The sequence below is a fragment of the Meles meles genome, chromosome 6, assembly GCF_922984935.1.
Source record: "Meles meles chromosome 6, mMelMel3.1 paternal haplotype, whole genome shotgun sequence".
Lineage (NCBI taxonomy): Eukaryota > Metazoa > Chordata > Mammalia > Carnivora > Mustelidae > Meles > Meles meles.
Window position 1 is genome coordinate 5,707,336 of NC_060071.1, and position 25,040 is coordinate 5,732,375.

The 25,040-nt window shown below is 50.5% G+C and overlaps 1 protein-coding gene across 16 annotated transcripts in view; it reads left to right on the forward strand.

Moving 5' to 3' along the window:
- Positions 1-28: 28 nt before the first annotated feature.
- RCCD1 (RCC1 domain containing 1) overlaps positions 29-25,040 on the forward strand; it is a 34,541-nt gene continuing 9,529 nt past the window's right edge. For 2 of the 16 annotated variants that reach the window (XR_006818716.1, XR_006818717.1), the window contains exons 1-9: positions 29-777; positions 1,729-1,933; positions 2,018-2,414; positions 2,585-2,706; positions 4,589-4,687; positions 4,947-5,117; positions 5,630-5,659; positions 6,208-6,381; positions 12,454-12,571. Coding sequence is in view for 5 of the 16 variants with exons in the window: in XM_046008685.1 (XP_045864641.1) it covers positions 616-777; positions 1,729-1,933; positions 2,018-2,414; positions 2,585-2,706; positions 4,589-4,687; positions 4,947-5,117; positions 5,630-5,659; positions 6,208-6,380 (1,359 nt within the window). In the remaining 11 variants the exon portion in view is untranslated. Of the gene's footprint in view, positions 778-1,728; positions 1,934-2,017; positions 2,415-2,584; positions 2,707-4,588; positions 4,688-4,946; positions 5,118-5,629; positions 5,660-6,207; positions 7,077-7,716; positions 7,748-12,453; positions 12,572-13,046; positions 13,464-16,931; positions 16,997-22,971; positions 24,996-25,040 lie in introns of those variants that run through there. The other 14 variants (XR_006818721.1, XR_006818722.1, XR_006818714.1 and 11 more) reach the window with 13 other exon arrangements.

Sequence of the window (25,040 nt, forward strand, 5' to 3'; positions counted from 1 at the left end):
CAGTGGCCTGCACGCGGCAGTGCTCTGCATCTGGGACCTGCTCTCCCGTCGAGAAAAATCCTGTAGCTCCCTGGAGACAGCAAGAGCTCCACCACCTGCCGGGGCGGAGAGCGGCGAGAGCCTGTTTCCGCTCTGGGAGCGAGAGTGAAGCTCATTGCCTCGCAGAGATGAGTGACAGGCCCGGAGCCAATGGAAGGCCAAACTCGCCGAGGCGCCCGCCTAGGACGGCTGCTTCCTGTGGGGCCTGAGTCCGTCTCGTGTGGGTCGTGAGCCACGGCCGTCCCGGGCTGAGAGGAATGGCGAGGTGCACGCGTCGCCGCGGTCGCTCCTCGCCAGCTCTGCAGCTCGGATTCTAACCCGAGCTCCGCGGCCCCGTCCGGCCCACCTCTGCCTCGGGCCCACGCCCACCGGAGGTTGCCCAACCTCACACCCGAGGCTGCAGCGGCCCAGCGCAGGACCTTGGGCCGGGTAGACTTCGGTCGGACGGGACGGGCGGCGGGCGGAACTGCGGGTACAGTGGTGGGTACCGAGTGAGCACTGCTCTGCGGCTGCCCGCCCCGGGCGGTGACGTCACCGCCCTCGCCGGCGATTGGCCCGGGGAGGCTGCGGCAGCCAATGGGCGCCTGGCCCGGGCCGCGGCTCTTCAAACCTTTCCTCCGCGGCGGCTGGCAGCCGGGTCCCGGGCGGCTACGCTGCATCCCCGCTTTTCCTCCCCGGAGACTGCGGGTCGGGGGGAGCTGCCCGAGGAGGGTGGAAGGCACAGGATCAAGATCAAAGGTCAGAGGCCCCCTTGGGTTGGGACTGGGCACGGAAGGGGTTAGGAGCCCAGGTCCGGCTCACGGAGATTTGCGGGGACCCCGAACGGAAAAAGCGGTGTTGCTTTTGTAACCGCGGGACTGTGTGTCATTTACGTGTGAGCTCTCTGGGGGCAGCCAGCCGTCTCTCTCATCCGCCCAAAGGACGGCATCAGTAAATGCTTGTAGAACGAATAAGTGACTAGGTGAGGTCCAGCTGAAATTGTGTTTATATAGGTCCCTTGAGAACCAGTAAGTACCACTGGACTTTCTAAAATCAGCTCTAAGCCCTGCATTTAATAAGCCAGTACTTAACCTTGTGCCCATCGTGGTATGGGCCAGACCTGAACCGTTTATTTCCATCTGTTCCACACGGTTCTACAGGGTACATACAGGCGGCACCCTGTCCTGTCCCGTGCCTTTGTAAAACTGAAGAAACTGAGTTGGACTCAGAAAGCTTAAGTGATGGACCAAGGACACGGGCACCGCTCCCTGTAGAGGGAAACACGTGAATCTTGGGTCTGGCCAACCCGCACAGGACGCTGTCTCCCAAATGCTCTGTTTTGCCCTGGTGGGAAGAGCACTGTTGTATGGAGTCGGTCGGCCTTGATTTCAGCCCTCTGCCCCTCTTGGTCCTAAGTTGTGTGATTCTGTAAGGGTTACTTTCTCTAGGAGTCTCTTCTGTCAAGTGGGGGTAATTCTGGTTTTCAAGATGACATGGGATAATGAGCCTGACACTGGGAGCTGTGGGGGCTCAGATCCTAGGACAACGTCTAAGGGAGAGGACACTTAAGTACCTGGGGCCCAGTCTGTGGGGCAGTGAGCTTCCCTGAGCTAAAGGGAAAACAGGGCAAGTGTCCCCATTCTAGGCAGCCCAGAATCTTCCTCAGTCTGCTGGGATTCCTAACTCTGTTCCGCCTCCCACCCCATTCAGGTGGCGGCCAGCAGAGGGCGCGGCCCGAGCATGGCCGAGGAGCGCCAGGGGTCCTGGTTCGGCTTCGGTTTCTGCGGCTTCGGGCAGGCGCTGGGCTCGGGGCGTGGGCGGCAGGTGCACAGCCCCGAGCCGCTGGCGACACCGGGCCCGGGCGCCGACGTCTGCCGCGTGAGCGCCAGCTGGAGCTACACCGCCGTCGTGACCCGTGAGCGCCCCTCTCCTTCCCACTTCCGCCCCCGCCCCGGGTGCGTGGCCCGGCCGCCCCCCAGCCAACCCTCCGCTCCCGCAGGTGGAGGCCAAGTGCAGCTTTCGGGCGCGGCCGGCGGCACGGCGGGCGGCTGCAGGGACGCGTGGGCCTCAGAGGCGCTCCTCGTGGTGCTGCGCGCCGGGCCGGCAGTCGGGCCCGGGCCGGAGCTGCAGGCCTGGGCGCCGGGTTCGGCGCTGCGCGGGGAGCCCCTGTGGACCCACACTCTGGTGCCGGAGGCCGAGCGGGAAGACGCCGCGGGCGAGGAGCCCCAGGCCCGGGCGCTGCCCCTGCTGCCCGGCGCGCGCGCCTACGTGAGTCCGCGGCCGCCCTTCTACCGGCCTCTGGCCCCGGAGCTGCGGGCGCGCCGGCTGGAGCTGGGCGGCGAGCACGCCTTGCTGCTGGACGAGGCGGGCCAGGTGTTCTCCTGGGGCCAGGGCAGGTGAGGGGGCGTGGCCGCGTGGGGGCCGCGGGCGGGGGCGGGGCGGGGCGGGGGCAGACAAACCTGGCCGGGAGTGGGATGTGAGCGTGGGAAGTGGCCGTCTGGGGGACCTGTGCGTGTGACTGGGGCAGGAAGGGGAGGGGGACCCGCTTGGGCTCTCCCTCGCTCAGGCACGGACAGCTGGGCCATGGGACTCTGGAGGCCGAGCCGGAGCCGAGGCTGCTGGAGGCGCTGCAGGGCCTTCCCATGGCTGAGGTGGCCGCGGGTGGCTGGCACTCCGTGTGTGTGAGCGGTAAGTGACAGACTCAAGGTCTTCTAGGCTCCAAACCTTCTTGCCCCTCTTTCGGGTGGGCGGGGTGGTCTAGGCAGGCCTCCTTTCAAGTTCATCCCATGTTAACGGGCCTGCGGTTCAGGACTCCTCCGCGGCCCTCAGATTCAGCCCTCTCTCTGCCCCGCCATGGTGGGCTCACACCCGACTGTTGCCCTTGACTTCCGTTGCTGGGCCCCTGCCTCTCCCACCCCTCCGCCTCCAGCGGGGGCTGCCTTCCTAAAACGCTCGCAAGGGCGCAGGAAGGAGCAGCTGAGCTGAGGAGAACGGACAAGAAAGGATGCAGGGGGTCAGGTGGCTGTGATGTGCCGCACACAGTGGCCCCACAGATGCCCACAGGGAGGAGGATGGGGGTGAAGGCGAGCCCAGAACGGGGACCTTCGTTTGGGATCCCATGTCCACCACCCTGGCAGGCCACCCAGCTGCAGCTGATTCCCAGGCTGTCGGGTGAGGCTGGGAGCAGGTGGTCTTTGCAAGGGTCTGCACCTGGGGGTCTGGCTGGGCTCTGGACGCTTCTATCCCCGGGGGTGGGGGCAGCTTTAAAAAACATGTGCCCACACCACCACCCCCGGAGTCTCCTGTCCTGGGCCCGGCTTCGCAGACAGATGGGAAAACTAGTGGGCTGGAGGGAAGGGAAGACAGGACTAGAAACAGCCAGATGGGAAGTCTCACACTTTAGGCCGGAAGAAGTTGGAAGTCTTGAGTCCGTGACAGTGTTCGGAGCACAGACGCTTGAGACCGGACTTACTAGGTTCAGATCATCACTTTGCCCCTTCTAACCTCGGAGAGAGCACCTCACCGCTCCGTGCCCCCCGTTTTTTCATGAATAAAACAGGGATGCTGTCATATGACCCTCTGTAGGGCTCTTCTGAGAATTAAATGATTATATTTGAAAAGTGCTTAAAATTCTGGCACCAAGTAAACACTTGGTCAAAATTAGCTGCTGTCATGGGTGAATTTTTACGAGAGAGGCAAGGAAGGTTAGAGCTTCCAGAAGAGGCCTCTGGCGGGGCCTGTGGTGGCCGGGGCTACGGAAGGGGGTGTCGTGGGCTCAGTGGGTTTGAAAGGGAGGCCGTTGGGAATTTCCAGGGATGCATTTCTGAAGCATGTACGGTTGGGTGTTCCGCGAAAGGGAAGTTTATGTGAAGCGACTTCCCAAGGAGCTGGAGACCAAAGAGAGAGGCCCACAGGTCCAGCCTGACAAGAAACGGTTTACTAAGGGGCTTCTGGACTCCTGCTGGGCGGCTGCAACAGGGCTGCGACCGCACGCCCTCCGGTCAGACCTGCTTTTATAGCCCTCGCGTCTGGGATTCCGTGCTGGGGGCCACCCGGGAGGAGAATGTTCGAGATTAGTTCTGTGTTGTCCCATCTCCAGAACAGATCCAAGGACCTTATGCCTCCAGGGTGTTCTTAAGGGTTGTTACTTGTGTGATTTAAAAAGAGAAAGTATGTCCAGGGGCTGTTCTCAAGAAGGCTTCATTCAGGTCTTCGAGCTGTCGTCATGGCAGCTTTGCGCAAGATGGCGTTTGTCTGGGTCACACGCAGGAGGTGGGGAGGGGGCAGTTTAGCAACAAAGGGAAAAAGTGAAACTGGAGAGGAAGGTCCAGGAGACTCTGAAGAAAGGATGACAAGGAAGGCACCTGAGGGGGAAGGAGCCCATAAGGCCAGAAAGCTGCTGGGGCCCGCCGGAGGCACTGCCCGGCGTGTTGCCTTGGGCAAGGCAGGCGTTAGTCATCCCCGGGGAGCTGGAGGGTATACAAGGCATTTGGGTGGATTCAGGAGGGCTTGGGAGGGTGATGGTGTGGTTCAGAGTCTGTTTAATGGGTCCCCTTTGTCTCTTTTTCAGAGTCGGGGGATATTTACGTCTGGGGCTGGAATGAATCCGGGCAGCTGGCCCTGCCCACCAGGAGCCTGGCAGAGGATGGAAAGACCGTTGCCGGGGAAGGTGAGGGTCCATCTTCCTCACGTGTTTCTGTCCTTCCTGCCTCCTGGCCACATGCCGGCCGAGACCTTAGAGTGCTCGGAAGGGACATGGGTCGTCCTTGGGGCCCCAGGACACTCTGTGGGCCTCCGGGCTCTGGGGAGGGCTGGGGTATGGCAGGGCTCTTGTCAGCATCCGCAGCCCCCTACCCCCATGGCTAAGGTGTAGCCGGAGCTCCGCCTAGCCGCCACCATCCTCCCCCTCTGTCCCTGCTTCTCTGAAGCCGGCGGGCTGAAGGAAGGGGACGCCGACGTGAGGAGAACGGTGGGGAGTGAGGACGGAGCCCCGGCCCCCTTCATAGCCATCCAGCCCTTCCCCGCTTTACTGGATCTGCCCCGGGGCGCGGAGGCAGCCCAGGCCAGCTGTGGCTCCCGGCACACCGCGGTGGTGACAAGTGAGTAGGGCTGGGCGGGCAGCAGGAAGTCCCCCGCCCTGTCCCTTAGCTGGCGCGGCAGAGAAGGCTGTGATCCCCCGCAGAAACCCATACTTGAAGCGTCTCCGACAAGCACTGAGTAGCCGCCTCCCTCCGCGAAAACAGCCCCAAACCCTGAGGCTTGAACAGGTGCCCCCCAGCTGTCAGGCCGCGGAGGTCCCTCCTCCTGCGGGGAGGCCGGTGTCGCCGGACGTTCGGTCTGAGCGCAGGGCCAGGGCCTGCCCGGTGCAGCCGCTAAGACTCCTGCGCCGCTGTGAGAGGGCAGGCCCCTCCGCCGGCCTACGGGACGGTAAACCTCTTGCACCCGGATCCTCTCCCACCCCGGCCGCGGCTGCGCGGAGACCGTTGTTGGAGAAGGCGCTGTGCTGTGCCAGGCAGAGGTCGGGACACTCGGAAGGTGCTGGCTGTGGACTGTGGCAGGCCACGCTAGACAACTGCCTTGTGACTGCCCCTTACTGTCCTTCTGGTTGTAGGAACTGGGGAGCTCTACACGTGGGGCTGGGGTAAGTAAGAGGTTTGCTTGTGTGATGCTTAAGCCCGGGGGGGAAGGGACCAGGGCATAGAGGGCCTGAGCCCTGGGACGTCTGGGACGGAAGTGCTGCGGGCCCTGGTCTAGAACAGAGCCTGGCACTCGGAAGTCCGAGACCACACGGGAGCGGAGCGATGTTAGTGCTCCCTGTGGGTCTTTCTGGAGAATTGTCTTGAGGGAATGGTTAGGCAGCATTTACGACGCATCTGTTGGTCTGGACTGGGGAGGGAAAAAGTTAAAAATCTGTGCTCTGAGTGTCTGGAGTTCGGAGCAGAGAACCTGGAACAGCGTCTTGCCTGGCGTGGTTGGTGGCAGCTGCCTCTTGGGGACCTGGGGAGGGGGGGCTCTGCCTGAACCCGGAGGCTCTGTGGCGCTGGGCTCCTGAATTCCCAGAGCAGACCACCCAGAGTGGTGGGTTAACCCTTGCACTTTGGGGGGCAGCCTGAGTTTTTTCCTTCCTTCCTGGAGGGCAAGACCCAAGGCCCAGAGGAGAGGATGGCCAAAGGGCTCCCTTCCCTTCAGGTAAATATGGACAGCTTGGCCACCAGGACACGACCAGCTTGGATCGGCCCCGCCGGGTGGAATATTTTGTAGATAAGCGACTGCGAGTCAGGGCCGTGAGCTGTGGGCTCTGGAACACCTACGTGTACGCTGTGGAGAAAGAGGAGAGCGGACAGCCGCAGCCACGGGCATGAAGTGAGCGTGCATTAGAGTAGATGATACACTTACCCCCGTGAAGCACCCCACCCCCAGCCAAGGAAACCACTGCCGGCCCCCCAGACGCCCCGCATTCGCCCTCCCCGCCACAGCCCTCCTGCCCTGCCCTAGAGCCGCGTCTTCAACTTCGTCCTCGTGTTGGACACCCCTTAAGAGTTTTGCAAGGGCATGGCCAAGGCCAGCAGGGCAGACACCGTGAAATCCGAAGCTCTGGGGGGGGCGCGTCTTGGGGGGTAGATCATCAAGCTCCTGCAGCCGACCCAGGGGGTTTGAGGTCGTGCAGAGATTGGGGACCAGCAGGGGTCATCTTGGTCATCTTTCCTCACCTGTTTTCACTTAGGATTGTACCACTGCGTCCGTATTGAGTAGAGTTTAGTTTGTTTGCTTTGGATTTTATGTGACTAGAGTCACTCTGTGACTGTTCCTCTGTGTCGTGTTTCTTCTTTCAACACCGTATGATCGTCCGTGTTGGGCTCTGCGGTCCTTTCATTTTTACTGTCCTGCCGTATTCCGTTGTGTGAATATACCTCGTTGTGTATTCTTCTGTTGGTGGTCATTTTTCCTTTTACTGAGTTAAAATACACGTAAAAGGGGCGCCTGGGTGGCTCAGTGGGTTAAAGCCTCTGCCTTCGGCTCAGGTCATGATCCCGGGGTCCTGGGATCGAGCCCCGAGTCGGGCTGTCTCCTCAGTAGGGAGCCTGCTTCCTCCTCTCTCTCTGCCTGCCTCTCTGCCTACTTGTGCTCTGTCAAATAAATCTTTACAAAATAAAATAAAGTAAAAAATAAAAAATAAAAAAATAAAGTACACATAAAAAATGTACCGTCTTAACCATTTTTCAGTGTGTGTCTCAGTATTAAATTCCATTGATGTGCAACCATCTCGCCGCCGTTGACCCCTGGGTCTCTTCTCGTCCTGCACGACTTGTTACCTGTTAAACAGCCACTGCCCACTGGCGCTGGCCAACACCACGGTACCTTCTGTCTTTCTGATTTCGACTGTTCTGAATCCTCATTCGTGTCACTAGCTTATGTCACTTAGCCTAAGGTCCTCAGGGCTCATCTGTGTTGTAGCAGATTCCAGAATTTCCATCGCAGCACTGATCACATTTTGTTTATCCATTCCTCGGTTGATGGGCGCTGGCTTGCTTCCAGGTTTTAGCTGCTGTGAGTGATGCTGTGACTCTACGTGTGCAGATGTTTCTTTGAGACCCTGTTTCCTGTTCTTTTGGGTGTATATTCAGTAGAATTTCTGGGTCGTATGGTAATTCTATTTTTATTTTTACCTTTTTAAAGTATTTATTTGATCACAAGCAGGCAGAGAGGCAGGCAGAGAGAGAGAGGAGGAAGCAGGCTCCCCGCTGAGCAGAGAGCCGGATGCGGGGCTCGATCCCAGGACCCGGGATCATGACTTGAGCCGAAGGCAGACGCTCCAACCCACTGAGCCACCCAGGTGCGCCTGGTAATTCTATTTTTAATTTGTCGACAAGCCTACGTACTCTATTCCATGGAGGCTGTACCATGTTTAATTCCTACAACAGTGTATAAGGTTCCAGTTTTCCCACAGCCTTGCCCAGTGCTGGTTGTTTTTCTCCATAATGACCATCCTAATGGGTGCAAGGTGCTATCTCCCTGTGGTATTACTTTGCATTTCCCTAGTGCTTAGTGTGTCGAGTGCTTTCCATGTGTTCATTGGCCATTCATAGATCTACTATGGAGAAATGCCTATTCAAAGGTTTTGGCTGTTTGTGAATTATTTGTTTTTGTTGTTGAGTTTTAGGAGTTCCATATGTGTTCTTTATATTAAATCTTCATCAGATATGTGATTTTGAAATATTTTGTCCTGTGGGTTGCCTTTTTACTCTGTTAATAGGGTCTCTTGATGTAAGAAGCAAAAAAACTTGGGGCGCCTGGGTGGCTCAGTGGGTTAAGCCTCTGCCTTTGGCTCAGATCATGATCCCAGGGTCCTGGGATCGAGCCCCACATCGGGCTTTCTGCTCAGCAGGGGGTCTGCTTCCTCCTCTCTCTCTGCCTGCCTCTCTGCCTACTTGTGATCTCTGTCTGTCAAATAAATAATATCTTAAAAAAAAAAAAGCAAAAAAACTTTAATTTTCATGAAGTTCAACTTGTTTTTCCTTTGTCATCTGTGCCTTTGGTGTCCTATTAAAGAAGTCATCGCCAAATCCAATGTCATGAGGCTTTTTTTTTTTTAATTTTTTTTTGAATTTGACAGAGAGAGATCGTAAGTAGGCAGAGAGGCAGGCAGAGAGAGTGAGAGGGAAGCAGACTCCCTGCTGAGCAGAGAGCCCGATGCGGGGCTCGATCCCAGGACCCTGAGATCATGACCTGAGCCGAAGGCAGAGGCTTAAACCACTGAGCCACCCAGGTGCCCTGTCATGAGGCTTTTGTCCTGTGTTTTCTCTCAGGAGTTTTATTGTTTTAGGTCCTACATTTAGATCCTTGACCCATTTTGAGGTAATTTACATATATGATGTTATGATGTTAGTTAAGGGTCCAACTTTGTTCTTTTGTGTGTGATTGTCCAGTTTTCGGTGCAGCATTTGTTGGGAAGACTGTTCTGTTCCTACTGAACGGTCGTGGCACCCTTGTCACAGATCATCTGACCCTATACACAACCGCTTACTTCTGGGTTCTCTGCTCTGTTCCTTCAGTCTGTATGTCTGTCCTTATGCCTGGGCGACACTGTTTTTTGATTACTGAATCTTTGTCTAGTAGGTTTCAAAATCAGGAACTGTAAGTCCTCTAGTTTTGTTTTTCTTTTTCAAGAATGTTTGGGCTGGGGCGCCTGCGTGGCTCAGTGGGTTAAAGCCTCTGCCTTTGGCTCGGGTCATGGTCCCAGGGTACTGGGATCGAGCCCCTCGTCGGGCTCTCCACTCAGCGGGGAGCCTGCTTCCTCCTCTCTCTCTGCCTGCCTCTCTGCCTACTTGTGATCTCTGTCTGTCAAATAAATAAATAAATCTTTAAAAAAAATGTTTGGGCTATTTGGGGTCTCTTGAGATTGCCTATGAATTTAAAGGTGGATTTTTCTATTTCTGCAAAAATTGTCATTGGTATTTCGATAGGGATTGTATTGAATCTGTAGATCACTTTGGGTAGTGTTGGTATCAATAATATGTCTTCCAATCCATGAACATGGGATGTATTTCCATTTATTTATGTCTTCTTTGTTTTCAGCAGCATTTTGTAGTTTTGATTGTACATGTCTTTTACTTTGGTTAATTCCTAAGTATTCTTTCTTTTTTTGAAGATTTTATTTATTTATTTATTTGACGGACAGAGATCACAAGTAGGCAGAGAGGCAGGCAGAGAGAGGAGGAAGCAGGCTCGCCGCTGAGCAGGGAGCCTGATGCAGGGCTTGATCCCAGGACCCTGAGATCATGACCTGAGCTGAAGGCAGAGGCTTAACTCACTGAGCCACCCAGGTGCCCCAGTATTTTATTCTTTCTGATTTTATTGTAAATGAAATTGTAAATGTAATGTAAATGAAAATGTAAATGAAATTGTTTTTATAATTTCGTTTTCATATTGTTCATTGTTTGCCTATAGAAATGCACCTTTTTTGTGTGTATACTGACTTTGTATCCTGCTACTCTGCTGAATTCATTTACTCCGATGGTTTCTTTGTGGACGCCAGGATTTTCTATATGTGAGGTCATATTCTCCGCAGAGAATATGGCTCTGACAGGACTTCCAGTATTGTGTTAAATAGAAGTGGTGAGAGTGGGCATCCTTGTCTTGTTCTTGAACTTAGAGGAAACGTTTTCACTGTTTCACCATTCAGTATTACGTTTGCTTTGGGTTTTCTATATCTAGCTTTTATTATGGGGAGGTAGTTTCCTTCCTATTTTATTGAGTGTTCGTATCACGAAAGGGTGTTGAATTTTGTCAAATGCTTTTTCTGCATTGATTGAGGTGATCATGTGAGGTTTTTTCCCTTCATATTGTTCATGTGGTGTATTACATCGATCGTTCTGGTATTCCAAGAATAAATCCCCTTTGGTTGTGGTGTGTAATCCTTTTAAAATGCAGCTCAGTTCTGTTTCCTTGTGTTTTGCTGAGGATTTTTGCATCCATGTTCAAAAGGGATATTGGTCTGTAGTTACCGTGTAATATCTTTGTCTGGCTTTGATGTCATTGTTATGCTAGCTTCATAGAACGAGTTGGGAAGCATTCCCCTCTCTTCAGTATTTTGGGAAAATTTGAGGAGTACTGGTAGTAGTTCTTTAAATGTTTGGTAGAATTCACCAGGGAAGTCTTCAGGTCCTGGGCTTTCCTTTATTGGGTGATTTTTGATTACTGATTTAATCTTCTTACTAGTTATAGTAAGTTATAGTAATTCAGATTGTCTATTTCTTCGTGATTTAGTCTCTGTGCTTCTACGAGTTTTAGCATTTCCTCGAGCTTATCCAATTTGTTAGCATACAATTTTTCATAGTACTCTTAAAATCTCATTCATTTCTGTAGAATCAGTGGTAACATCCCCACTTTCGTTTCTGAGTTTAGTCATTTGAGTCTTCTTTTTCCCTGAGTCCATCCGGCTAAAAGTGTGTCTGTTATTCATCTTTTCGGAGAACCAGCTTTTGGTTCCATTGGTTTTTCCCTGTTGTCTTTCTATTCTCAATTCATTTATCTGTGCTATGCTCTTCATTATTTCCTTCCTTCTGTTAGTTTTGGCTTCAGTTCTTTCTCTTTTTTTCTAGTTAAGTTTAATTAGATCGTTGACTTCAGATCTTTCTTGTTTTTATTTTTTAAAGGTTTTATTTACTTATTTGTGAGAGAGCATGGGCAAGCAAGAGAGTGAGAGAGAGCATGAGCAGAGGGGAGGGGTAGGGGGACAGAGGGAGAAGCATGACCTAAGCCAAAGGCAGACGCCTCCTGAGCCACCCAGGTGCCCCTCTTTCTTGTTTTTAAAGATTTTATTTACTTATTTGGCAGAGAGAGATGCAGAGAGAGAGGAATACAGGCAAGGGAGCGGGAGAGGGAGAAGCAGGCTCTCCGCTGAGCAGGGAGCCTGATGTGGGGCTCGATCCCAGGACCCAGGGATCATGACCTGAGCCGAAAGCAGAGGCTTAACCGACTGAGACACCCAGGCACCCCTCTTTCTTGTTTTTAAATGGGAGCATTTATAGCTATAAATTACCCCCTTAGCACCACTTTTTCTGTGGCCCATGAGTTTTGGAATGTTCTTTTTCATTTTCATTAGTCTCTGTATTCTAATTTACCCTGTGGTTTCTTCTTTGATCCATTGGTTGCTTGAAATGTATCATCTGATTTCCGCAATATTGTGAATTTTCAGTTTTCTTTGTACTGATTTCTAATTTCATCCTGCTGTGGTCAGAGAGGATGCTGTGTATGATATCTTTATTTTTACTAAGTTTTTAACTTTAACTCCAGGATAGTTAACACACAGTGGTGTACCAGTTTTGGGTGTTCAGTGTGGCGACTGAGCAATTCCATCCATTACTCACGCTCGTCCTGATACCTGATAGGCGCACTCTTAATCCCCTTCACCTGTTGCACACCCCCTCCCATCTCCCCTCTCCCCATGATAACCACCTGTTTGCTTGTTTTCTATAGTTAAGAGTCACTTTCTTGGTCTGTTTTTTTCTCTTGGTTCTTTTGTTTCTTAAAATCCACATATGAGTGAATCCTGTGGGATTTGTCATCCCCTGAAGGACTTAGGTCACTTAGCCTGATGCTGTCTAGCTCCATGTTGTTGCACATGGCAAGATTTCATTCTTTTCGTGGCTGAGTAATATTCCATTCCACATACCCCCCCCCCCAAAGTCGTCTTTATCCATTCATCTATCATTGGAGCCTCGGGCTTTTGTAAACAATGCCGCTGTACACATAGGGGTGCGTATATCCCTTTAAATTCACGGTTTTATATTTTGGGGGTAAATACGCCGGAAGGTAGCTCTATTTTTAACTTTTTGAGGACGGTCTCTTTTCCACGGTGGCCGTACAAGTGCAGGGGTCCTTTTTCACCACATCCTCGCCAACACTTGCTGTTTCTTGTCGTTTTGATTCCAGCCATGCCAGCCGAGTGAGCGGATCTCTCGTTGTGGTCGTGGCTTGCGTCTCCCCGATGCTGAGTGAGGTCAAGCATCTTCTCGTGCGTCTGCTGGCCGTCTGCGCGTCGTCTTCGGAGGTAGGTCATCCTTTAGTTTTGCTGCTCGTTTCCTTCTCTGAGCGGAAGCCTTTTATTTTAGTGAAGGCCCGCTAGTTTGTTTTTGCTTTCATGTCCCTTGTCTCGGGGACGCATCTAGAAAAGCGTTGCTACGGTGTGAGGGGCGTCACTGCCTGTGTTCCCTTCTAGGATTCTTACAGTTTCAGGTCTCACAGTGAGATCTTTAATCCAGTTTGCATTTATTTTCGTGTGTGGTGAAGGGAAGGGGCCCAGCGGTGGTGGTGTTGTATGTTTCCGTCCAGTTTTCCCGACACCGTTTGTTGATGAGACTTTTTCCCACTGGACATTCTTTCCTGCTTTGTCCAAGAGTAACTGACCATATCATTGTGGGGTTATTTCTGGGTTTTCCATTCCGTTCCATTGGCCTACGCGTCTGTTTTGTGCCAGGACCGCACGTCCGGGAAGGTCATACCGCCGCTCTGGGTTTGGTTTTCAGGATTGCTCCGGCTCGCCAGGATCTTTTGTGGCCCCGTGCAAACTTCAGGCTTGTTCCAGCTCTGTGAGAAATACTGTTGGGATTTGGGTAGGAATCGCTGTGTGCGACATCTTTGAGGCTCAGTTGGTGGCCCGATACATGGTCTGTTGTGGAGACTGTCCCGTGTGCACCTGAGAAGGTGTTGCTGCTCCTGGGCGGGGCACCGTGCCCGTGTCCGCCAGATCTGGTTGCCTTACGGTGCCGCTGAGTCCTCTGTTTCCTGCTGTCGGGTTGTTCTGTCCGTTACCGTGGGCGGGTATTGAAGTCTCCAGCTGTTTCTCCCAGGATCGTGGGGGAAGAGAGGAACAAATGAAACCAGACGGAACCAGAGAGGGAGACAAAGCATAGGGGACTTAATCTTAGGAAACAAACCGAGGGTTGCTGGAGGGGAGGGGGACAGGAGGCGGGGTAAGCGGGGGAGGGGCACCGGGGAGTGCGTGTGTTGTAATGAGCGCTGGGTGTTCTGTCAGCCTGGCGGGTCACGGACCTGTACCCCTGCAACAGATAGTACGTCATGTGTTGACAAAACTGTGTCAATTCTGTCAGTTTTTGCTTCACATATTTTTTTTTTTAAGATTTTATTTATTTGACAGACAGAGATCTCAAGTAGGCAGAGAGGCAGGCAGAGAGAGAGGAGGAAGCAGGCTCCCTGCTGAGCAGAGAGCCCGATGCGGGGCTCGATCCCAGGACCCCGGGATCAGGACCTGAGCCGAAGGCAGAGGCTTTCACCCACTGAGCCACCCAGGCGCCCCTTTGGTTCACTTATTTTGATGGTCTGTCATTAGGTGTGTAGATGCTTGTAATTGTTATGTTTTCTTGCTGTATGGAGTCTTTTACTATGTAATGTTCTTTTCTGAGTCCTGAACCTTTATGATGGCGGGTCTGTTCTGTCTGATACTGGCGGAGCTCCGCCCTCTTGCTGTCCGTTTGCAGGAACGTCTCCTTCCTTCTAGTCACTGTCATCCTGCTTGTGTCTTGGACCTCAAGTGAGTCTCTTGCAGACAGCGTACAGTTGTTTGTATGATTTTATCCATATGCCAATTGCTGTCTTTTTTTTATTTAAGATTTTGTTTATTTGAGGGGCGCCTGGGTGGCTCAGTGGGTTAAGCCCGGCCTTCAGCTCAGGTCATGATCTCGGGGTCCTGGGATCGAGCCCCGCATCGGGCTCTCTGCTCAGCAGGGAGCCTGCTTCCTCCTCTCTCTCTGTCTGCCTCTCTGCCTACTTGTGATCTCTCTGTCAGATAAATAAAATCTTTAAAAAAAAAGATTTTGTAAATATTTGAGAGAGAAAGCAAGAGCGAGGGGGAGGGGCAGATGGAGGAGCAGGCTCCCCACTGAGCAGGGAGGCCGAAGTGGGACTTGACCCCGGGACCCTGAGATCATGACCCGAGCCAAGGCAGACGCCTAACCAACTGAGCCACCAGACGCCCACAATCACTGTCTTTTGATTAGAGAATTTAACGCATTTCCACTGAAAGTTATTACTGATTCCTTCTTTTGTGTTTAGGGTGATTTAAAAAAATATTTATTTATTTGAGAGAGAGATAGACAGCGAGAGAGGGAACACAAGCAGGGGGAGGGGGGAGGGAGGAGCAGGCTTCCCACTGAGCAGGGAGCTTGATGCAGGGCTCGATCCCAGGATCCTGGGATCATGACCTGAGCCGAAGGCAGAGACTTAATGACTGAGCCTCCCAGGTGCCCCTAGGGTGATTTTTTTGTAGTGAAATGTTTAAATCTCTTCTTCATGTCTTTTTGTGTGACTTTATACCTATTTCTTTTGTGGCTGCTGTGGGGATTACATTTAATATCAAAATTACATTCTAATTTGAATTTATAGCAACTTAACTTTAGTAATGTAGAAGAACTCTGCTCCTTTATAGTTCTGTCCCCACCACTTTGTTGCTGATACCCTAAAATTACATCTTTATACAACATGTGCCCAGAACATAAGCTAATAATTCTTTTAAAGTGCATTGGTCTCCCAAATCCTGTAGAAAATAAGATTTGGAGTTAACAATCTGAAGGTACAGTGAAACTACCTTTTACATTAATAATTGTTTTTCTTGGGGCGCCTGGGTGGCTCAGTGGGTTAAAGCCTCTGCCTTCAGCTCGGGTCATGATCCCAGGGTCCTGGGATCGAGCCCCACATCGGGCTCTCTGCTCCGCAGGGAGCCTGCTTCCTCCTCTCTCTCTGCCTGCCTCTCTGCCTACGTGTGATCTGTCTGTCAAACAAATAAAATCTTTTTTTTTTTTTTTTAATTTATTTATTTATTTATTTATTTATTTGACAGTGAGAGAGCGAGATCACAAGTAAGCAGAGAGGCAGGCAGAGAGAAAGAGAGAGGGAAGCAGGCTCCCTGCGGAGCAGAGAGCAGAGAGCCCGATGTGGGACTCGATCCCAGGACCCTGAGATCATGACCTGAGCCGAAGGCAGCGGCTTAACCCACTGAGCCACCCAGGCGCCCCAAACAAATAAAATCTTTTAAAAAAACATAGACTTTGTCAAATATGCCTGCCATTAAGCTTTTCAGGGACAGAGCCTTTATTTTTTTCCTTGAATGGCCATGTTTTCCTATTTCTCTGTATACCTTGTGACTTTTTGTTGAGCAAACTCTGGAAGTTGGATTCTCCCCTCTTTCCAAGGATTGCTGGGTTTTGTTGCTTTTGTTTTCTTACTGTGGTAAGGGGTTTCTGTGCCAGGAATGAGGTGTAAACTTTGTCTTCTTATGTCTTTTCTAAGCCTTTCCTTGGGCTGGGCCATCCCTTTCTAGTTTCCCCCACATATGCAGAAGTTTTGGAATATGCCAGGCTTTTTTTTTTTTTTTTAAAGATTTATTATTTGAGAGAGAGTGCGCTTGTGCGGTGGTAGGGGGAGGGGCAGAGAGCAAAGGAGAGAGGATCTCAAGCAGACCCCCTGCTGAGGGCGGGCCCCTTGGTGGGCTCCGTCTCATGACCCTGAGATCACCCATGACCTGAGCCAAAATCGAAGAGTCTGACCTTCAACTGACCGCGTCACCCAGATGCCCCCAGTGTGCCAATCTTTAATGTCTAGCTCCCCCCGAAAGGCGAACAGTGGAAATGAAGGGGGAACTGAAAGGCACGGGCCCTTTAAATCTCCTGGAAGGCACTTGAACCAGAGTGGGGACAGGCTTGCCGCAGTACAGGGACATACCATGATCCTGGCTGCCTGCCTCTGCACCTCTGTGATCAGAGCAGCAGCCAGAGCACAGACGCCTGCTGTCTGGACGGCAGGTTCCTTTCTCCCGCCCTGACTCTCAGAAGCTGTGTGCCCGCTGCCTGGGGAGGATGTGGACGGCTGCTGCGGGGTGGCGGGGGTGGTGCTACCGTGCGGAGCTGAACCTGCCCCAAGTTCATCACCATTTTCACCACCCAAGCCTTCCCCTGCAAGTGGCAGGCCTTCAGCAAACTCGAGTTCCCGAACAGTTCCGCCCAACAGACGTGCAGCACCATCGTTGTCTGGGCGTGGATTACAGGGACGTCCTACTCTGCCCTTTCCCAGAATCCTCTCCCGTGGTCATTCTCGCTTCTGGTTGTTGATCTCACACCTGGTGCATGTGTCCAAGTTCATCTGCAGAATTCAGAGTAGACCTGGTGGCCGAGCTGTCTTTACCAGGGGACTGTGTTAGCCCGCCCCCCATCCCGCGGGCAATGTGGGGTTCGTAGTGGCTCAAACACCAAGCAGACAGACAGAAGTTTTCGTTCGGGTTCCCCCAGTACTAGCGAGGCTGGGCAGCTTTTCATTTATTTATTGGCCATATGGAGTGTTTCTGTTTTAAAGTGCCTGTCTCAGCTTTCGTAGTGATTTGTGTTCTTCATGTATGTTAGGTACAAGTCCGTCATGGGTACGTGTGGAGACTGCTCTCTGCCCCGCTGGCTTTTCAGTCTGTATGGTATGTTGGGTTTCACCAGTTTGTGTTAAATGTTACTCTGTGCCTGGTAATGCTCAGCGTGTTTTGCGAATAACTTACTTTGATCAACAGAAGTGCTTACTATCAGCTTTATCAGCATTTCCCTTTATGGTTAATGGGTGTGTGTGCACATATGTGATTGAAGAAATTTGGGGGCGCCTGGGTGGCTCATTCGGTTCAGCAGCTGCCTTTGGCTCAGGTCTTAATCCCAGGACCCTGGGATCGAGTCCCATATCGGGCTCTCTGCTCAACGGGGAGCCTGCTTCTCCCTCTCCCGCTGCCTGCCTCTCTGCCTACTTGTGCTCTCTATCCCTCTGTCAAATAAATAGTCTTAAAAAAAATTTTTTTTTTCCTGACTGTGGTGTCTTTACAATACTTTTTTTTCTTGTGGTAAAATATACTTAACATAAAATCTTCCATTTAGCCATTTTTAAGTGTATAGTCCGGCGGTATTAGGTACATTCACATTGACTTTAATTCTCTATGGAAATTCTATACCCACTAAACACAAAGTCCCCAATACAGCCACCCCCAGCACCCCAGCAACCGTCATTCTACCCTCTACCTAATCCTTGTCTTTTTTCAAGCAGCTAAGCCTTATGTCCACCCCCAGTGACTGGAGATGGCACCGTTATCTTATACCTGGGTTCTGTGTGTATTTGGGTCTATTTCTAGACTTTCTGTTCTGATCTGCAGGTCTGCGCCACATCGCATTGTAGACACGCTGTAGGATATTTTGTTTTTTTTTTAAATATTTTATTTATTTATTTGACAGATCACAAGTAGACAGAGAGGCAGGCGGGTGGGGGGAGGAGCAGGCTCCCCGCTGAGCAGAGAGCCGGATGCGGGGCTCGATCCCAGGACCCTGAGATCCTGACTTGAGCCAAAGGCAGAGGCTTTAACCCACTGAGCCACCCAGGCGCCCCAGGATATTTTGTCCTGATAGGGCTTATACCCCTCCCCCGGTTGTTTCCTTTGACTGTTTTGGGAGTTTTAAATATATTCCGGATACAGGTCTCCTTTCATCAGATACGTGACTTGCAAATACTTTCTCCTGGTTGGTAGTTCGCCTCTTCCATCTCTTAACAGTATCTTGTGCAAAGCCAAGTCTTAAAAGTGGCTCAAGTCTGACTTGCCATTGTTTCCTTTTATGGATGGTTTTGATGTCCTGACTAAGAACTCTGCCCAACCGAATACCATGAGTATTTTCTGTTCTAAAATAAATACTGGTTTAGATTTTTTTTAAGATTTTTTTTTTTAAATTTATTTATTTGACAGAGAGAGATCACAAGTAGATAGAGAGGCAGGCAGATAGGAGGGTGGGGGGTGCAGGCTCCCTGCCGAGCAGAGAGCCAGATGCGGGGCTCGATCCCAGGACCCTGAGATCATGACCTGAGCCGAAGACAGCGGCTTAACCCACTGAGCCACCCAGGTGCCCCTGGTTTAGATTTTTATGTTTAGATCTTTGATCTAAGTTTTGCCTTGTGAGGAGTGAGGCAAGAGTAGAGCCGTTCGGCGTGTGACTGTCCGGTGGTTCAGCAGCATCTGCTGGGGACATGGCCCTGTCTTGCCTTCGCGCCTTCTCCAGCAACCATTTCACCACAGTTTTGTGGGTCTTCGTAGACTCACTGGTTTTTTGTTGTTTTTTTTTTTAAGGATTTTATTTATGTATTTGACAGACAGAGATCACAAGTAGGCAGAGAGGCAGGCAGAGAGAGAGAGAGGAAAGCAGCCTCCCTGCGAAGCAGAGAGCCTTATGTGGGGCTCGATGCCAGGACCCTGGGATCATGACCTGAGCCGAAGGCAGAGGCTTTAACCCACTGAGCCACCCAGGCGCCCACAGACTCACTGTTCTGTTCACTGACCTTTTCTGTCCTTTCACCAATCAACGCCGCTTTGCCTTCGTTGCGGGAGCTGTAGAACTAGCCTCAAGTTAGACAGGGGAGTCCTCCAAGTTGGTTCTTTTAAAAATTCTTAGGCTTTTCTAGTTTGTGTTTCCATATAACATTCGCTAGAATGTTTGTATCTACCAAAAACATTCCGCTGGGACTCTGAATGGATCTGCCTTCTCTGTACAGATCGCCTGGGGGAGAACACATGTTCCCCTCCAAGGGCGTCATGTTCCTACTCAGGCTCTTCTCTTTCATCAGTATCCTGCAGTTTTCCGCAGATGCTAATATGAGTTTTGTTTGATTTATACCTAGGTCTAGTTTGTTGTTTTGGAGTTATTTTAAGTGCTGTTTTCCAAATTTTAGTATTGTTGATGGCTAGTGTTTCCAAATGAGGTTGATTTTGTAGGTTAACCTGGTGTTCCACGGCCTTGCTAGACCAATGGGAGCGTTTTGTAGGTTCCCTGGAATCCATACACTCATGATGTCTGTGAATGAAGATGGTTTAATGTCTTTGTTCCAATCTGTGCGTCGTGTCTTTCTTCCTGCTGTATTGTACTGGTTCGGAGTTCGGGGATCGTATTCCACAGGCGTAGTGAGAGTAGACCGCTTGCTTGTGAGCTCCGGGGGAAGGCACGCAGCCTTTAGTCAGTGTGAGTTGACTTTGTTAGATGCCATTCATTAATCAGATTAAGGAACATTCCTTTTTTCCTTAATTTTCTGGAAGTTTTTTTTTTTTTAAATTCTAGGTAAAGTTTATTTTCATTTAGTAAGTCTCTATAAGCCTCTATGCTTGATTCTTTGAGCCTGCGGGAGAGTCTGTCCCTGCTAATTTACAGAGGAGGACACTGGACTTAAAGGATGCGGTAGAGACCCCCAGCGCGACCCCTAGTGGCCATTCTTCAGGACCTTTGGGATCGGCATATAGCTGTACCCTAGCGGAGCTTTATTACAGGGACACGGTAAGGGCGACGAACACGGGCAAAGCCTGACAGAACCCACGCGCAGGCTCACTTGTGCTTCCTCCCTCACATGAGGGTCACCCAGAACCCACTCTTCCAGCAGCGAAAATACAGCAATGTCTGTGCAGGGCTTCTGCCCCCGGGAAGCCCATTTAGAGACTCAGCACGCCGTGTTTATGGGGGGCTGTCGCGTCGGCTCCCTTTGCTTACACATACGGCGTTCCCAGCAGGGCAGCAAATGTTCAGCCTAAGACGCAGTGCCCCACTCAAGCAGTCTAGGCACAGCGAGCCACCCCTCATGCCCGAGACTCTCTGAGAGCCAAATTCGCAGATGCCAGCCAGAGGCTGACCTGGCGAGCAAACGTGTCTAAGCCGGCAGTCTCAGTCCTGCTGTGCTAACTTTTTTCCCCCTTGTCTTTTTAAAAAAATTAGCATATAATGTATTATTTGCCCCAGGAGCACAGGTCTGGGAATCGTCAGGTTTACATACTTGCCAGCACATACCCTCCCCAACGTTCTGGAAGTTTTTATCATGAATTTTGTCAAATGCTTTTCTGCATCAATTGATATGATCGTGTGGATTTTCTTCTTTGGTTCGTCAATATGGTAGATTACAATGATAGAATTTGAAAATTATACCGTTTACATACCGTGGAATTCATCCCGTTAAGCTACACAACTCAGTGGTTTTTGGTACAGTCACAGGCATGGCCACAATCTAGTTTCAGAACATTCTCCTAAGCCCCCAAAGCAACCACTGCCCGTTACCGCTAGCCCCTGGATCACCGCTCTCCCTTCGTATTTCTATGATTTGCCTATTCTGGATGCCTCACATACATGGAATCCCACGGCTTTCCGTGTCGGGGTTCTTTGACTTAGCGCAGCATTTTCAAGGCTCGTCCGTGCTGTCGCATGTATTCCTCCCACGGCTGCACAGTATCGCGTGGATAGACTTCGTTTATCCTTTCGTCAGCTGACGAACAGTTGCATGATTTCTGCTTTTTTGCTGTTACAGATAATGTTGTAAGCAGTCATGCATTTGTGTGTGGACATGTTCCAATCGGGTATTAATACCTAGCAGTGAGGGCTGCCTGGGTAGCTCGGTTAAATGTGTGACTTGGGTTCTGATCTTGGGATCCCGAGTTCGAGACCTGCATCCCTGCCTCTGCCGAGGCTCGTGCTTGCTCGATGTCGAATAAAATCCCTCCCTGAGCGGGGAGCCCGATGTGGTGCTGGATCCCGGGCTCTGGGCTCATGACCTGAGCCAAAGGCAGATGCTTAATTGACTGAGCCACCCAGGTGCTCCATAATCTTAAAAAAACAAAACAAAACAAACCTAGGACCGGAAATGCTGGGTCCCATGGTAACTTTTTGAGGAAACGTCGGACCTCTCCAGAGCACCTGCCGCATCTCACATCCCACCAGCAGACCAGAGCCAGCCTCGCGCTGCCAGGGTGAACCCTGCTTGGCGACGATGTGGATTCTTGTGTTTTGGGATTCAGTTTGCCGTGTTAAGGATTTTTTGTCCGTTCACAAGGGGTGTTAATTAGCCTGTAGTTCTCTTGTTTCGTGTTTCTGTGGTTTTGACACCAGCGTCATTCTCATCAAGTGAGTGAAAAGTGGTATGTCTGTTTTCCGGAAGAAACTGTGTAGAATTGGTGTTCTTTCTAATTTAAATATTTAATAGAATCTACCAGTAATACTACATAGGCCTGGAATTGTAATTTTCAGAAGGTTTGCAGTGATGGGTTAAAGGACTATTCAGATTATTTTGGGGGCGAGTTTGGTCCTTTTTGTCTTTCAGGAAATTTGTCCACTTAAGTCGTCAAGTTTCTGTGCATAGTTTATAATGTTCGCTCGTGATCCCTTGCAGGTTTGTGGAGTCTGTAGGCATAGCCCTGCTTCGATTCCTGGTATTTTTTCCTACTTATCGCTAAACATTTTGGTTTGTTGTAAAAGATTTTATTTATTTGACGGAGACCCAGCAAGAGAGGGAACACAAGCAGGGGGAGAGGGAGAAGCAGACTCTCCGCTGAGCAGGGAGCCCCCAGGACACTGGGATCATGACCTGAGCTGAATGAAGGCAGACGCCCAACGACTGAGCCACCCAGGCGCCCCTCACTGAAAGTTTACCAGTTTTGGGGTTTTTTTAGAGCCAGATTTTGATTTCCTCCGTATTGCTTTGGTCTTTTCGACTTCATTGCTTCTTGCTCTTAGGTTTACGTCCTTTCTTCTTGTCAGGTTACTTTGGGTTTTTTGTTTAATGTAGAAGTTTAAATTGTTGAGACTTTTCTTCCAATATGAGCACTTAATACTACGAAATTTCCTGTTGCTTTAGCTACATCTCTAACTTTGATAATTTAGTATTTACATTTTTGTTCAGTTCAAAATATCTGTGAATTTCACTTGAAACTTCTCTTTTTTTAAAGATTGTATTTGGACATTTTCTGAGAGGGTTTTTGGCTGCTGTGGTTTAATTCCTTTCTGGCCAGAGAACATTTGATCACTTAAATTTTTTAAAAATGTGGGATGCCTGGGTGGCGCAGGTGTCCGTCCAACTCTTGCTTTTGGGTCAGATCGTGACCTCATGGGTTGAGATCGAGCCCTGCGTTGGTCTCCGTGCTCAAGGGGGAATCTGCTTGGGGATTCTCCCTGTGCCCCTCTGTGCACACAGGCTCTTAGAATAAGTCTTGAAATTTTTTAAAAATGTGCTACAGTTTATGACCCAGAATGTGGCCTATTTTGGTGACTATTCCATATGCACTTTACAAAAGAACATGTTTTCTTTTTCCTTTTGGATTTCTTTTGCCGTTGCTGGGTGGCAGTCCGCAATCAGGCCCAGCTGGTTATTGGTGGGATTAGTTTCTTCTAGAGCCTTGACTATTTCTTATCTGGTAGATTTGTCCATTTTTTCCTTTCAGTTCTGTCGGTTTTTGCTTTGCGTGTGTTGAAGCTGTTTTAGGTGCATAAACATTGAGAACTGGGACGTCGCTGAAAATGGGGTAGAACTCCCGGGCTCTGCCTTTCACAAGTGCAGCTAATGAACTGGCAGAAACTGGCAGAGTCCACTTTTTTTTTTTTAAGATTTTATTTATTTATTTGATAGAGACAGTGAGAGAGCGAACACAAGCAGAGAGAGGGAGAAGCAGGCTTCCCACCCGGCAGGGAGCCTGATGCGGGGCTCGATCCCAGGACCCTGGGATCATGACCTGAGCCGAAGACAGACACTTCATGACTGAGCCACCCAGGTGCTCCGTGGCAGAGTCCACTTTTGCAGAACTCCAGAAATCGTCAAAACCTTCCAGTGACCAGGGGAGAAGCTGACGCTTTGCGGGTAAGTGCGCCGACATCTTACCTTGCCAGCCGCCACACCTGACGCGGGGGCCGATAATGAGGACAAGAGCTCGCATTTTTGGTGCATGTTTGTGGCACCAGAGGGAGACATCAAGTACTTTTCAAAGAAGTGTGACTGGATTTCGACCTCTGGCATTTCCCTGAAAGACCAGTGTAAAAGCTGGCCTTCGCTTTGCCAGAGTCCATGTTTCCAAAGCTCGATGGCTGTTGCCAAAAGTATTCAAGGACACGAGAATTGGCTGCAGCAGCTTGGAGGGCCGATAGCTGGGACAGGCCACAGACATGCCAAAAAGCCTGGGAAGAGGGAAGTTGGGAAAGGAAGTACGTAGGTGAAGCCTCTTAAAGATCCCCCGTGTACTGAGAACCTGAGAAAGCTCAGTCCGCACCTAGGGCTGGCGTAGCTGCTCAGAAAAGCCTGAGAAAACCTCAGGCTTTCACTCTGGCTGTCTCTAGGCTCCACGCGATCAAGCAGTAGAGAAATCTCCGGAGTTGTCTCACAGCTAAGCCATGCAGGAGTGTGCCCAAACAGAGCCAATTTGTAAAGATGATCATTTTCCTCTTTAGTAATCTGTGCGCTCCTCATGGGGCTCGAACTCACAGCCCCGAGCTCACGAGTCGCACGCTCCTCCCACTGAGCCAGCCAGGCGCCCCCGCCCCCATCTTTCTAATAGGTGAGTTTAGCAGGCAGGATACAAGAGCAGTATAGAGAGCTCAACTGTATTCCTGCAGGCAGGCAACAGCCAGGAACTGGAATTTTAAAATATCACAGTAGCCTCGAGAAATAGGAAACAGGGATATATCTGAGAAAGATGTGGACGATCTGTATGTATGAGCCATAGAAATGGAGAGAGATGTCCGTTCTCCCTAAGTTGATCTATAGAGTCAATAATCCTCGATTTTTTGTAGAAACTGACAAGCTGATTCTGAAATTCATATGAAAACGCAAAGGACCTAGAACAGCCAGTTACTTAAAGAAGGTCTAAGCAGCCGGCCGGCTCAGTAGGTAGAGCGTGCAGCTCCTGATCTGTCATGAGTTCAAGCCCCACACGGGGTGTGGAGCCTACTTAAATGCTAAAAATGGAAAAAACAACAAAAAAGTAAAGTCGGAAAGCTAATATTACCTGATTTCAAGAATATTAAGTCTTTAGTAATCAGGACAGATGGACGCACTGATTTTTGACAGCCGCACAGGGGCAACGCAGTGGAGAAAGGAAAGGCTTTTCAACTCATGTCGCTCGACAGCTTGACATCTGTGCGTAGTCATACTTGGAGCCGTGCACGTGAATGCACAGTCAAAATGGATCACACACAGAAACGCAAAACCTACAATTTTAAACTTCTAGAAAACTGTTACCTCTTGGGTTGGGTAATGATTTCTTAGAACACACACAAGCTAAAGAAAAATGGGACGTCATCAAAGTTAACCGTCTGCTCTTCAGAAACACTGTTAAAAGAATGAAAAGAGAAGCCACAGACTGGGAGATATTCGCAAAACCTAGAATCACAGGACTTGATTGGGGCGATATCAAAATTTATCCAAGTGTACACTTCACATATGTGTGTATTTTCTAATCAAAATAAAGGCTGTTAAAAAAGCAAAAGGCCAGGCCGCCTCCCCCGATAAAAGCTAAGCCTGCTCAGGACCCACAGCAGTGCAGCCGGAAGTGTCCCAACAGGGCTTCAGCCCCTTTATAGCACGAGTTGTACTTTTTCTCTCGTACTTTTCTCAAAATGAAAAGTATTTTTTATTTAGAAATAAAAAAAGGATATAAAAATCACACTCCTGACTAAATATTTCTTGTATGTTCTTTTAGTCTTTTC